Here is a 14,653-nt window from a genome sequence, read left to right as displayed (position 1 = left end):
GGTCAAGAGTTTAAAATTTGCAAATCTTTTCTAAAGTCTAGCTTAGCGATGATGCTTATAAATACTTAAAACTGAAATGAGTTACTCCAGTCTTATTAGCTGAAAGCAGCCCTTCTGTCATGAGATTCCCCTCACTGACACAGCCTGCCATGGCCACCTGGACTCTGTGCCCTTCTGATCAGTCAGCACTGCTGTGGCTGTGGGCAGCCCCACAGGACCAGTGAGTTCACTGGTTCCATTCATCTCCCCTGCTGATAGCCAGGATTCAGTGTTCTGATATAATTAAAGAAATGGTAGTTCAGATAAGAGATAATCTGTAGTAATAATATAAAGTTTTACTTATATAAAATTAGAATATGTACAGGAAAACATATTTTACAAAAAGACCTACTTCCAAGCAAACACCCAAATCCTGTACATGAGAAAATGGGGGGAAAAATGCTCCTTGAAGTTTCTTTATGGCAACAGGTTATATATTATAATTTCAGTAAGTTTTAGGGCTGGAAATGTAACTCAGTGGGAGAGAGCTTACTTAGCATGTGCAAGGCCACGAGGTCCATCCTCAGCACTGCTAAAAAACAAAAACCTAGGACCATTTTAGAAAACAATTTTACTAAATTTTTTTAATGAGCGTTAAAAAAAACTAACAATTAGACCGTGTAAATGAGGACTACCTGATAGATGACAATAGTTATCTATTCTGTTGATGAAATTCTTTTATTAATGTTGTAAGAGTCCACAAAAATAATGTGATTGTTTCACAGGATACAAGACCAGTATTAAAGGAGGAGCATGTTACAAACTTTGATGATGAAGGACCATATATTATTCAAGAGCAGCCAGACTCTCTCATGTGTCAAGGAATTCTTGATTTAGAAGAAACTGAAATGCCAGAACATCTGGCTCCTGAAAGCTACCCTGAGTCCATCTGTGAAGAGGACGTTACGTTAGCTTTGAAAGAGCTCGATGAAAGATGTGAAGAAGAAGAAGCAGATTTCTCTGGACTGTCCAGGTAAGATCTAGAGTCAAAAACACCATAATGAGGTGATTATTCTCTGCCCCATCCTTCCTCAAAATGCCCTTGATTCCAGTTTACTTACTTTTGTTTCTTTTTTTTAATTTTTGGTACTGGGGATCGAACTCGGGTCCTTGCGCTTGCGCAGCAGGCGGCGGAACCACTGAGCTAAATCCCCAGCCCAACTCAATCTTTTTTTTTTTTTTTTGGTACCGGGGTTGAACTCAGGTCCTTCCGCTTTCAAGGCAAGCGGTGGAACCACTGAGCTAAATCCCGGGCCCCTACTTACTCTTGTTTCTTTGTATGTTTTTGTCGGTAATCTTATTCTCTGACTTCATTTTTAAAGATAAAAGTACTTACAATGATGGGTATTTTTCTGTTGACATTCAAATAAAGAAACACAAGTGAGCCAGGGATTTAGCTCAGTGGTGCCAGCACCTGCCTCACAAGCACAAGGTCCTGAGTTCGATCTCTGGTACCAAAAAAAACAAAAACAAAAAAAGAAACACAAATAAGCCATTCCCAAACCATAGTAAGCAGCATTCTGCATTTAGAAGCACACCAGATACCTATATTGGAAGGATGCCAAATAGATAACATTAAAATCAATATGGAATGAACTTCTGTGCTATCAAAATCTGAGAAGGCCAGCATAGTGGCGCACACCTGTAATCCCAGCCCTCAGAAGGCTGAAGCAGGAGGATTGCTGCCAGCCTGGGCTACACAGTGAGTTCAAGTCCAGCACAACAAAAAGAAAAAAAAAAGATGTATCCAAAATTTTATTTTATTGTTTATCAATGATCAGATTTTAAAGGTTTGATTTCTACAATAAGCAGAAATGATAATTTCTTATTACTATCTGAAGCTAGATTGTTCCTTTTAAATGTTTATGCTCCATACATTGAAAATATATTATCAGGAAGTATGAGGAATTCCCAAATAAGACTTTGTCTTCATTCATGGGCTAGGTTGACTAATCAGTTATTACATATAGTTCTTAAAGGAAATTTTAGTGGCTGCTAGGAAACTTGTATACCAAGTCAGCTCTTTAATGATTAGAATTATGACATAGCCTAATTTCTTCTATTTAAATTTTATAAGTATTTATGGCTCACAATAATGTTCTAAAGATGTCTAACTTCATGCATTCTATCAGTGTATCTATTTCCCCATTCAGCATTCTGAAGCTCCTTTATAATTATTTTTATATAAATTTAATATTTAATCAAGTATTTCAGAGTTTTACAATAAATATAATACCTTTGTAGTTCATGTGATGAATTTTAACATATAAAACACATGGGAGATTTTTACCCTCAGTATATCTCGAATGCTTCCCTGTATTTGAAAGTATCCCTAGTTATTTATTTTTTTTTATTTTTATTTTTTGGTACCGGGGATCGAACTCCGGTCCTTGCACTTGCAAGGCAGGCGGTGGAACCACTGAGCTAAATCCCTGGCCCCGCTTAGTTATTAATAAATTTTAGAGACATCCTTTTCATGCTACTGATTTTGATATAGCAATGGCCCATGTAATCACTCAGTCACACACATATTCAGGGACAACAAAAATAATGTTAAGGTAAATATTCATATCTTTGCCCTTCCAAAAGGCTGAAGCTAAATAGTTTTCTTTGGGCAAGGACGACACCTGAAATAAGTTGTGCATCCCTACTAAACAAGGAAAGGGTATCAGCTCGAGGTCACAGGAGACATTTCCTTAAAATCAGTCACCTCAGTAATGTTTTTTAAATTAACCTTTGTGAGTTATAACTTTTCACACCAGATGTCTGCTTTATTTTGATACTTTTCTCCAATCTTTACTCAGGTCCCTCCTGTTTCACATGAATTGCTCTAATTTCTACAAAGTCTTATGGAACTGTCTTGTAATGTGACCCATGCAATTTCAGACCCTGAGTAACACATTTCTTTATGGAGTATCCAACCCATACTTCTTCCTCTTTACAACCTCAAGTTATAGAATAGCCAACCCAAGATACATCTTAGTTTTTTTTTGTTGTTCCATTTGTAGGTATTGTCTAACTATTGAGATTATAAATTCCTCAGAGAAAATAATCAAGTATTGTTTGTTTTGAATCAGTTCTACTATCTGCCACATAACAAGACCATAGTGTGTGCTCATGAAATAGCTGCTAAGCTGTCAGTATGAGCTGGCTAATAGCACTGGCTTTGAACCTGTAGTTCTGGGTTCCAATTCTGGCTCTACCATTTCCTACCCAATAACCCAGGCACATTATTTAACCTCCCTGAACTTTTTTATAAAATCAGGATAAATGAACCTAGTCTTCACAGAATTGTTATGAAGATTAAATAAAATGATCTATATAATGCACCTAACCTGGTCCTTGAAGCAAAAGTAGGTGACCTTTTAACATTAACGTCATTAATGGGAGCTGTTCAAATAAAACTTGCCTTTGAAAATGAAAGTATTCTAATCTGTATGATTCGTAGAACTTACTGACATTACTTCATAGCAGTGGGTCATTATAGGACTTGGGTTAAAGTAGCTGCATGAAATTAAGAGCTCTATTCCAAAGATGCTAAATATAAAGAATACCAGTTTGCTTATTCATGCCTTGTTAGAAAGTTTAGGTTGTTTTGGTGTTTTCTACATCAATGTGTGTATAATTAAAAAGTCTTTGTTGAATAACTTGATCAAAATATTTTAAGTGCTTGAGTCTGTCCCTTTAAGATATCATGATGACCATGATACGTGTGTTAACAGTCAAGATGAAGAGGAGCAAGACGGTTTTCCAGAAGTTCAGACATCACCTCTACCGTCGCCCTTTCTCTCTGCCATAATAGCAGCCTTTCAGCCAGTGGCATATGATGACGAAGAAGAAGCCTGGCGCTGCCATGTCAGTCAGATGCTCTCCGATACAGATGGATCCTGTGCAGTGTTTACTTTTCATGTGTTTTCTAGACTATTTCAGGTCAGTGGGGTTTAAGGTTTTCTGAGCTCACATTATAATTACCTGATAAAGTTACACATTTTTCTTCTAAAATCAGTAACTCAAACATTAATATTCCTACAGATTTTAACATTTTTTTTTTCTAAGTCAGTGGTATTAGTTAAATTTGTGGAGTGACATGGTAGTACTGCTGTACAATTCCTAGTACAGGTTAAGTCCCCTAAAGCAATCAGAATAAAACTTAAAACACAGCATCTGATCAGTTATCTGCAGTATGCTAGGTAGGTATTATCAAGGATGCTGAAGAGATAAAAGCATAGTCCCTACAATCATTAGTTTTTTCTTTCAAATTTTAATTTTTATTAATACACATTTGCAGTATATAATAATTACATTCATCGGGGGAGTTGGTACATATATATAAAACATCTTAATTCTGTTCTCATCCCCTTCTGCTCTTCTCTCTCTATCTCTTGGTCTTCTTCCCATTTTCTCTTTCTCTTTTCTATTATCTATCTTTTATTTGTTCTTTAATTATTTATGCTTTGGGTCCCTCATATAAGAAAATCCGTGCAATATTTAGGCTTGAGTATCTGATTTAACTTAATATTATGGTCTCAAGGTGCATCCATTTTTCTACAAATGACTCAGATTTATCCTTTATGGCATAGTATTCCATGGTGTATAAATACATTCCCTTCATTCATTCATCTGTTGATGGACTTAAAGGCCACTTCCAAGATTTAGCTATTATGAGTTGGTGCTGCTAATAAACATGGGTATGAGGGGCTGGGGATTTAGCTCAGTGGTTCTGCCACCTGCCTCACAAGTGCAAGGTCCTGAGTTCGATTCCTGGTACCAAAAAAATGATTCCAACTTTCCTTTTAGGGCTGGGGATTTAGCTCAGTGGTTCTGCTGCCTGCCTCACAAGTGCAAGGTCCCAAGTTCAATCCCTGGTACCAAAAAAAAAAAAATGGGTATGCATGTATCACTATAATATGATGGCTTTTTTTTTTTTTTGGTACCAGGGATCGAACTTGGGTCCTTAGTTTGCAAGGCAGGCGGTGGAACCACTGAGCTAAATCCCGGGCTATAATATGATGGCTTTAACTCTTAGATACTTAGGGCCAAATTCAGTTTCTAATTTTAGGTTTTTTTGGTACTAGGGATCAAACTCAGGACCTTGCACTTGCAAGGCAGGCATGGTGCCACTGAGCTAAATCCCTGGCCCTAGTTTTAGTTTTTGAGGGATCTCCATACTGGTTTCCATAATGGTTTTATTAGTTTACATTCCCACCAACAGTGCAGCAGGGTTGCTTTTTCCCCATAGCCTCACCAGCATGTATTATTGATAATAAAACAATTCCATTTTTTCTGGAGTAAATGGAATCTGTATTGTTTTGTTTCTAGTGGCCAGAGATGTTGAATCTTTTTTTCCTGTATTTATTAACTAGCTGTACACTACTTCTAAGAAGTGTCTGTTCATTTCAGTTACCCATATTTTGATGAGATCTTTTGAGAGGGGGTATAATTTTTTGAGTTCTATATATTTTCTTGATATTAGTTGCCTGTGTAAGGAATAGCTGGCAAAAAAGTTTTCCCATTCTGTAGGTTGTCTTTGATGTGCAGAAGCTTTTTAATTTGCTGTAATCCTATTGATTCTTGACGTTATTTCTTGTGTAATTGGAGTTCTGATCAGAAAATCCTTCCCTACATCTTCAGGAGTTTAACACATTTATCTTCCAGTAGATTATATAAATATTCAGGTCTTTGGTCCATTTTGATTGTAGTTTTAATACATGGTGAGAAATGTGTCTAGATTCAGTCATCCTCACGTGGATAGCCAGTTGTCCCAGCACCACTTACTAAAGAGGCCATCTTTCCTCCAGTGTGTTTTTAGATCCTTTGTCAAAGATCAAATGGCTGAATGTGCCTGAGGTTGTTTCTGAGTCCTCTGTTCTGTTCTGTTGATCTACATGTCTGTTTTTTTGTTGTTGTTTTGTTTTTTGGTACTGGGGATCGAACTTGGGACCTTGCACTTGGGAGGCAGGCACCAGAACCACTCAGCTAAATCCCCAGCCCTACATGTCTGTTTTTGTGCCAGTACCATGTCCTTTTTATCCCATTAGCTTTGTAGTAAAATTTGAAGTCCGGTCTTGTGATGCCTTCTGCTTTTGTTACCCAGAATTATTTTTGCTATTCTGGGTCTCTTCTGGTTCCATACGAATTTTAAGTCTGTTTTCTGTAGTTCTGTGAGGAATCCTGCTGCTATTTTGATTGGCAATGCATTAAATCTTTGTATCACTTTCAAAAGTGTGGCTATTTTGACAATATTGGTTCTGTTTTATCTCTTTTATTTCCTGTTTTGGAGTACTACAGTTTTTGTTATAGAGGTTTCAGAAAGTTTATTTAAAAATACAAAATTAACTGACACATCACTGTGGGACCATTTTTAGTTATTAAGGTTGCTTTCAACCCTAGTAATAATAAACACTATCATTTATTGAGTACTCACTGAGTGCTTACGCAGTATGCTAAATGCATCTCATTAAGTATTCTAAACATTCTGGTACTGGAGACTGAACCCAGGACCTTCACACTGAGCTACATCCCTGCCATTAATTTTTACTTGAGGGCCAGGGATGTAGCTCAGTGGTTCCACCACCTGCCTCACAAGCGCAGGGTCCAGAGTTCAATCCCCGGTACCCCCCCAATATATATATATATATACACATACATACATACATACATACACACATATATATATTTTAATATATATTAAATATATATTTATTTTTATATATTTAATATATATTTAATATATATTAAATATATATTTATATTTTTTAATATATACTTTTTTTTTTTTTAACTTAAGACCAGGTCTCACTATATTGCCAGGTTGGGCTTGAACTTGCAATCCTTCTGCCTCAGTGTTGGGATTACAGGCTCACACCACCACACCTGGATCTGTCACTACAGTAATTTTTTAAAAATTTGCCCTAATTGTAAATTATGCTTCTTAAGGGCCTTCTTACAAGATATTAAACTTTTTCTTAATGTCTTTTCTCCCCTAGACAATTCAAAGAAAATTTCGAGAAATAACTAACGAAGCAGTCAGCTTTCTTGGTGAGGGTCTACAGCGCATTGGTACCAAATTTAAAAGTTCACTGGAAGTGATGATGATGTGCTCAGAGTGCCCAACAGTCTTTGTGGATGCTGAAACAGTAAGTTTTTGCACGTGGGCTTTTTTATAGATTGAATTTGAATAGCATTCAGTTACCCTTTTTTTTTCAAAGTAATTCTGAAGTTTAAAGTGTCAAAGTTCTTATTTTCAACTTGATTATAAATATCTGACAAAGTACAGTGTTTCAATGTCTTAGATGCAGTGCCCTGTGAATCTCTGCTTCCAACCCCTCTCTGCCCTCCTCAGTAGACCCGGATGGGGAAGCTCAAGAGTCACGCTCTAGAGATGTGTTCTTTCCCCTGATTCTTGAGTCAAAATAAATAGACCGCTAGAAATAGCAGGAGTGCCTTGGTTTTCTCCTGACTTGCCAAATACACATAGATTATATAGCAATACATTTAAAGAAATAGGTTTTAAGAGCTTCAAAGGTGGTGGTGTCTTTGAGGCATCTACTGATCTGACATGCCATTTCTTGCCTGTGCCAGGTTTTGAAGGCATCTGAAGGTATCCCTGTGCTTCCTGACATCTCCCAATCTTTCACTAGAAAGCCCTTAGAATGCAACAGAATATAATAATAGTGTCTGACAACCAACTAACAGATATTTTATGGCCCAAAAGTTGTTACTCTCATGATTGGATCAGGAATGGTAACCAAGATCAATGTGTTTGATTTGACAGCTAATGTCATGTGGCTTGCTAGAGACACTCAAGTTCAGTGTTTTGGAGTTGCAAGAACACCTGGATACATATAATGCCAAAAGAGAAGCTGCTGAGCAGGTCAGTCTCCTCTTACTATGTGAAAGAAGTGGTTTGCTTTTTGACACTGAAAACATTGAGCCCACACAGAAAAAAAAGACCCCTGCCCTTGGAGGGGTGTTGAGAATGGTGGGTCCTGGGAGCTCTCTTCTTTGTCCAGGGAATCCCTGTCTTTGGCTCTAAGAAGCCTGCCCTCCAGGAGCCATAGCTTTGTGAGGAGCTGCTGTGTGGAGACTATACAGCTGCTCTCAACACTGGAAGTGAGGAAATAGAAGCAGTATTTCTCAAAGAAGGCATTACAGAATTGTGGTCTAGAAAATCTGCAGTATTTGTCCCTGTGGTGGGTACATGCACATGGGCAAGCAAAAGGGGAAACAAGCATGTCACAGATTGCAGACACTACCTGCTAAGAAAAGGCTTTTCAGCTCTTACCTGGCATTGAAAAATATCATGAATCAGTCTCCTGAGAGTAAATCCAGTACATTTTCATTTCACCTGTGCAGAAAAAAGAAAAAAAAATGTTTCTCCCTTTCAGACAAATTATATACAGTAGGAGGTTTTTTTCCTATAATAGACGTGTCTTTTGTTAATTATTAGCTAAGACCTATGAAAAATTATATGTAAAACCTAGGTGTTTTATAATTATTCTCAAAGGAAATACAAAGCACAGAAACTATATCAATGTAGGTTGAGCATCCCTAATCCAAAATATGAAATACGTCACAAATGAAAAATTCCATACCTGATCTGTGATGGGTCAGTCAAAACATAATAAGCAAGCCAGGGATGATGACAAATACCTAATTCTGGCATGTGGGAAGATCATGAGTTTGAGGTCAGCCTAGACTACATAGTAAGCCCCTGTTCACAAAGGAAAAAGAGAAAAATCCATCAGTGTAAGAATGATTATCAGAAGAGGAAGGAATGATGCTGATGCCAGACTACCCATGAGGCTGTCCTCATGGCTGGCTAAGTGATGCCTTTGCGCTCTGGTGGTTCAGTGCACATAAACTTGGTTTCCTGCACATTGTTAAGATTCATATATAAAACCACCTTTAGGCTATGTGTTTAAGGTATACATGAAATAAATTTTTAGACTTTGGTTCCATCCTCAAGATACATCATTATGCATAGATATGACTGAAATATGATGTTTAAATTTTTTTAAACTGCAGAAGATACATTGCCACTTAATCACCCTTAAAATATTTCCCCTTTCTTCGAACACACTTATCCTACTGTTCTTGTCACTTTCTGAAGCAGTTCTAGAAGTCTGCTTTTGTTTCTTTAGTTGCACTGTCACTGGGTGCCTTGATGTCAATCAATTCAAAAGTTTACCTGTCATGGCCATTTTGACTTTGGGGAGGAGCCGTAAGTTACACAGTACCGTATCTGGTGACTGAAGTGGATGAGGACACATTGTAACATTATAACAAGCCTGCCTTTCCACTGGTTGGCACTTGACAGCGGCATTCATAGTATGTTGATCACACCTCATAAAGACACTCATGAAAGACTTCCAGCCCAGCCCCTCTCCCAGTTTTTCATTAAACATTCTTTAATTATTCTTCAAGTCTTCTAAGGATCATGAGTGAAAGCCTGAGGCTTTCTGCCATCTTGGCAAGGATTGCATGTTTGTCTCCCCAGCACCATGAGAACAGAAGTATCTGTTTTTGTTTTTAGCCATCCAAGTGCTGCTGCTTCACTTCTTGGCCTCTCCTCCTACACATAACAGAACAGCAAGTGCCCCACCAGGAAACTGCACACAGGCTATCAGGCTCAGTTCTTGAGCTTTCCTTTTCTCCAGCATCTTGGCACTTGATACTTCACTGTTTGCAGGACATAAACTCAAGGCTCCTGCTTTGTTTAGCCCTTCTGCCCAGTGAGAGGAACAGGCACATACCTCCATAGTAATCTATGGGACAGATACAGGGCTTATGTCCATACTTTTCTCTTGAGTCCCCAAGTCCTGCTGATGGAATTTAGCTTCTATTGCTGTCCATGGAGGATTGCTCTTATACAAGCTTCTCTATCATAGCCAGAAATGGAACCTCTTCCACTAGTTAAATTTTAACCTTCATTTAAGCCTTGAGTAAAGAAAACATCAATACAGGAAGACAAATTAGATGGAAACAGGAGAGTGTTCTATACAAACTCTTTTCAGTGTCTTTTATGTACTGCTGGAAAGCTGTAGAACTGCACTTTGCAGGTCAGTGTTGCAGCCATGGGCTGTCAGGCCAGAGCTTGTCTTTTGACAGGATTAAAACTAGAAATCGGAGTAATGCCCTCCCAAAATGCTGTATCAGTAGGTAGGCAGTATGAAAAACTAAGAGTGTCATCAAATCATCAACTAAAATTATTTTCAGTTTATTGTTATACTTGGACAAACTGCACTAGCATAGTGATCGTATGAATAAAGATTAATGCGCAAATTCTATGATAAATGATGTCAAGTGAATTTTGCTGATATGAAGAAATCTGCTCATAGCTTTTGACAATGACTGCCACAGGCCATAACTCACCAGAAAAGCTTAACATGTTTTTCTTTAGAGATGCTGTCAAGCAAATAGCTTAAGGGTCAGTGCAGTTTGAGTGATTGGGATAAAAGCAACATGAGGTCAGAGATTGTTTTTGAAAGAACTGAGATATCTTAATTCTTTGCATGTAGAATATTAAGTTACAATTGAGAATTTTAAATGCCTAATATTAAAATGTTTTCAGAGTAGCTATTTAATATAGCCAGTATTCTCTAAAAGTCCTAATGATTTTAATGTTACTCTTATCAACAAAGGGAAGAAAAAAAACCTGAAATCAGAAGAACTGACAGTATCAAAACTATCAAAACCTAAGAGCTTAACTTGAAGGCTCTCAGCTTCTACTTCAATTTAGAAATTCTGTGATTCCAGTGATCTTTTCTACTCTACCCCAATGTATTAGTTTATTTTTAGTTCACTATATAGAAAATGTACTTTAATATTAATTTTAGGAATAGCTTCTGGATACAGAAAAACGCAGTTGGCTTCTACATCCAGTATTCATGAAGATAACATATTTGTCATTGATTACCATCCAAAAGAAAGGAAAGAAAAGGTTTAAATGGATCTTGGTTTCTGTTTCACTAATTAAAACTGATACCAGTCTTCTGAGAATTACACTTCTGATAAGCAAACAGACCTGGTTAATTCTCTTTAAATTCCCTTTATTAAATTGACCAGAGGGAAAGCATATCTTCATTTCCCCATCTGATATTACACAAAGGTCAGGTATAAGTTGTGAAGATTTCCAATAAAATCTGCAAAAGAATCTTCTTTCCAGAAATGGGGCACTGTAGGCCCCTAGAATAGGAGGGCCTTGTTTATTGTGTTTTTAAAACTCACATGCATGCATCTTGTTATTACTGGCCATAGCCTACTTTTGTTGCATCCAAATGATAATCTTTACATGAAGATGAAAGTCTCTGTCTACGACCAATCCTGGAACTTCAAGTTACCTATTTTTAAGTTGTTGTCTTGTATAGACTTACAGTAATTATGTAATGCACAATGGAAACTAATAATATATTAAAATTTCATTTTATTTTAGTGGTTAGATAATTGTAAGAGGACATTTGGTGCCAAAGAAGACATATATAGGATAAACACAGATGCACAAGTAAGTCTCTTGTTTTTGCTGTACTTCTGTATCAGGCAAAACTGTGTGTGTGTAAAAATGTCCTTACTTGATATTTCTAGAAGTAGAGTATTTACAAACATTTTCATTTTGGTTATCAGAACAATCATTATAAAAGTTAGGTTCAATAAAATATTATCTTTGTAATGAAAATTTCACTTTAATGAAAATGAAAAACCAGCTTGTGACTAAAGCTTTAATAATATTCAACAGATAAGCCTGATGGATATCTGGACAGTCCAAGTTGGATTTCAGTTGCATCTGCCTCTTAGGAAAAAAAATTGGTCTACATTAGTATTTAGAGGATGAACTGCTCAGGATAGCAAACCTAAGAGTAATATGTGATATACATCCATAGAAACTTTCTACTGGTGAAATTACGATTGGATAAACTATAACATTTCTCTCTAGCACAATGAAAATAATAGCAATATTTTAGAGAAATGTCCACATATGAATGTGTGCATTGTAGTAAGGGAGGATATTTTTAACAGTACAATTTCATATGGGGAAAATGCTTTCTTTCACCAACTAAGCAGTCTCCACATGTGACATCAGAATTCCTGTCTTTTCAACTTCATTTACATTGTAATAGATTCTCTTTTTTGCAATGCTGGGAATTGAACCTAAGACCTCCCTGGCCCGATTTCTAGTCTCTTTAAAAGTTATCCTGTTATAATAAAAACTTGGATGTTTTGAAAATACTAAAATATTGAGAAAATCAAAATGTAGTTTAATAGCTCTTTCAAGCACTGTGCTACTATGCATTTCACATTCATTATTTGTCCTTACAACTTTGTCAAGGGGATTCTCTAGTCCCATTTTGAAGATGAGGAAACTGAAGCCCAGAGAAGCTAATTTATCTAAAACCAGCAAGTAAAGAGTAGAACCAAGACTCAAACTTAGGCTGACTCCAAATCCTGCACTATTTTAGAAAAAAAAAGAAAAGAGTTTTCAAATTGCCTGTGAAAAGAAATTCAGCAAGATATGGAATTTGCAAGTAATACATAACCTTTTTCCCTACGTAAATTAGGTGGATATGCTAAATCCTTTATGTCTCTTCTACTTGAAGAAAATAAGATCATCTCCAAGACTAAGTCAGTTGATATAGCCTGAGATGTTTCTATAAGTAAAAACCATACATTTAAAAGACTTTCATTTATATCTTTGCTCACCTTTCATGTTTGTCTCCTTATAGATGGGAGGCTCTTTTACACAACTTTATCTGCTGTTTGTCTCTGTGTATCAGTACAGTCTTTTGCATAATTAGCAACCAAGAAGTATTTTAATGAAATAGAGAATGTACATGCAAATTTCAATGTATAGAGTCAGTTCTATTTTATTATGCTAATGGAAGTGAGAAAAGGTATTTAAAACTCAAATTAATTTCCACATAAAATAAACTATATAAAAACCTCAGAAGTAAAAACTCTTGCTAAGGGCCAGGATTTAGCTCAATGGTTTTGCTGCCTGCTATGCAAGCTCAAGGACCCAAGTTTGATCTCCGGTACAAAAACAACAAAACTCTTGCTAATACTATTGGACTGTGCTCAGCTAATGTTTACTGAATGTCTATCCACATAATTTATGGTAGGCAATATGGAGCTAAAGTTCACCGTTGCTTAGCAAATCCTTTCTAAATGTTATATAAACAGTCCAGAGGAAACTAGAAAAGTGGGCTTAAGAATGACTTCTAGAAACTCATTTACATAACAATTGCTATTTTAATTAGAAGCCACTCTTAAAGAGACCAGATCCAAGATGCTGTAGATACTTTAAGATAGCCCATAAATTAAGAATTTTCTCTGTTTTACATACATTATCTCCTTTGATTGAAACTTAGTTACATTTGGAGTGCAATGTAAAACACACATTTGCTTTAAATATTCTGCCTGGTGGCCCAGCAGCAATTAAGGCAGCCTGGGACCTAATTAGACATGGGTAGGAAGCCTAGAAAGAGAAAAAAACAAATAATCTGTTCATGGGTAAGTATTTGCTGAGATTATAAACCAGTCTGTTCCTGAAAAATAGTGGTAATTCATTTTCTTGTTTTCCAAGTTTTCTCCTTTACTAATGGATATTTTTTTATTACAGTTGAATTTTGAGGGTGGTGGTTGTTTGGAAAGGTTATGAAAACTTAGTCAAATTTCTTAGGATCACATTATTTCTGTTTTATTCTTTGTAGTTTTTACACAGAAATAAACCATAATCTAAATGTATGTAGTTATTTGGCAAGGAGTTAAATTAAAACACCCTGAATTGTTGCAATAAATGTCTATAAAGTTGTACTGGAAACAGCATAAAATTTTCTTTGGGGTGTGAATATATGTTCTTCATTTTGCCTGGGACATCTGTGATCCTACCTAAAGTGATTTCTTACACTAATTCTTGGTCTTTTTCTTTCTGTTTTTTGTGACCCGATCACCTTGCTTAGCAAATGGAAATTCTAGCAGTAAGTGACCTGTCTTGATTTATAGACTACTTATCCTTGACAGACAAACTGGTTTTCATCTGCCATTTGTCCCATTGTGACGTAGCAATGTTTTGTCATGGACTACTTTCAAAGTAGTGTGTGCTTCGATTTTGTGTAGCCTAATCCATGAAATGTTGGTTCTATAAGAGACTTTATAATGTGTATATACAACCTGCAGTTGTCTTTTTCTACAACTATAACATCTTTTAAATTTTTTAATTTTAAAAATCAAAGTGTACAAGTTAATCTCAGTCTTATTTCAGTGAGATTACTGAGTGGCTTTCTTTAGCGGATAGACTTTTCTTTTATAGATAAGAGTTTATCCAGATTCACTTTGCTTTACAAAGCACTTGTTGATAAAAGCAAGGCGAAGAAATCTACATTTCAATGAGGGCAAAACTATGCATTTGTAAATTCTTTCCATTATGAATTTAAAGACTTAATAAAGTATCCTATATATTGCCTTTGATATACTGTTTATCCAGCGTTAAAACTGCTTTATACTAAAGATGAATTATGTAACCAACAGTGGTCCTCGTTTTTTACTGCCAGTCCTCAAAGCACCTTTCATCTGCCTTTCATCAGCTTCACACACTAACTTGCTTACTCTGAAAAATAAA

At 36.3% G+C, this 14,653-nt stretch overlaps 1 protein-coding gene across 17 annotated transcripts in view; it reads left to right on the top strand.

The window, feature by feature from the left end:
- The window catches only part of Fryl (FRY like transcription coactivator), a 307,006-nt gene that overhangs the window by 287,736 nt on the left and 4,617 nt on the right, over positions 1-14,653 (top strand). For 15 of the 17 annotated variants that reach the window (XM_087187581.1, XM_087187580.1, XM_087187584.1 and 12 more), the window contains 6 exons: positions 765-1,012; positions 3,762-3,969; positions 7,026-7,175; positions 7,814-7,912; positions 11,474-11,542; positions 13,995-14,012. In XM_087187581.1, coding sequence (XP_087043707.1) covers positions 765-1,012; positions 3,762-3,969; positions 7,026-7,175; positions 7,814-7,912; positions 11,474-11,542; positions 13,995-14,012 — 792 coding nt within the window. The remainder of the gene's footprint in view (positions 1-764; positions 1,013-3,761; positions 3,970-7,025; positions 7,176-7,813; positions 7,913-11,473; positions 11,543-13,994; positions 14,013-14,653) is intronic. The other 2 variants (XM_087187576.1, XM_087187578.1) reach the window with 1 other exon arrangement.

Source organism: Heterocephalus glaber, unplaced genomic scaffold (genome assembly GCF_053883595.1).
Source record: "Heterocephalus glaber isolate CG9 unplaced genomic scaffold, H.glaber_assembly_v1.0 deba00001509, whole genome shotgun sequence".
Lineage (NCBI taxonomy): Eukaryota > Metazoa > Chordata > Mammalia > Rodentia > Bathyergidae > Heterocephalus > Heterocephalus glaber.
This window is presented reverse-complemented; position numbering and strand designations above follow the sequence as displayed.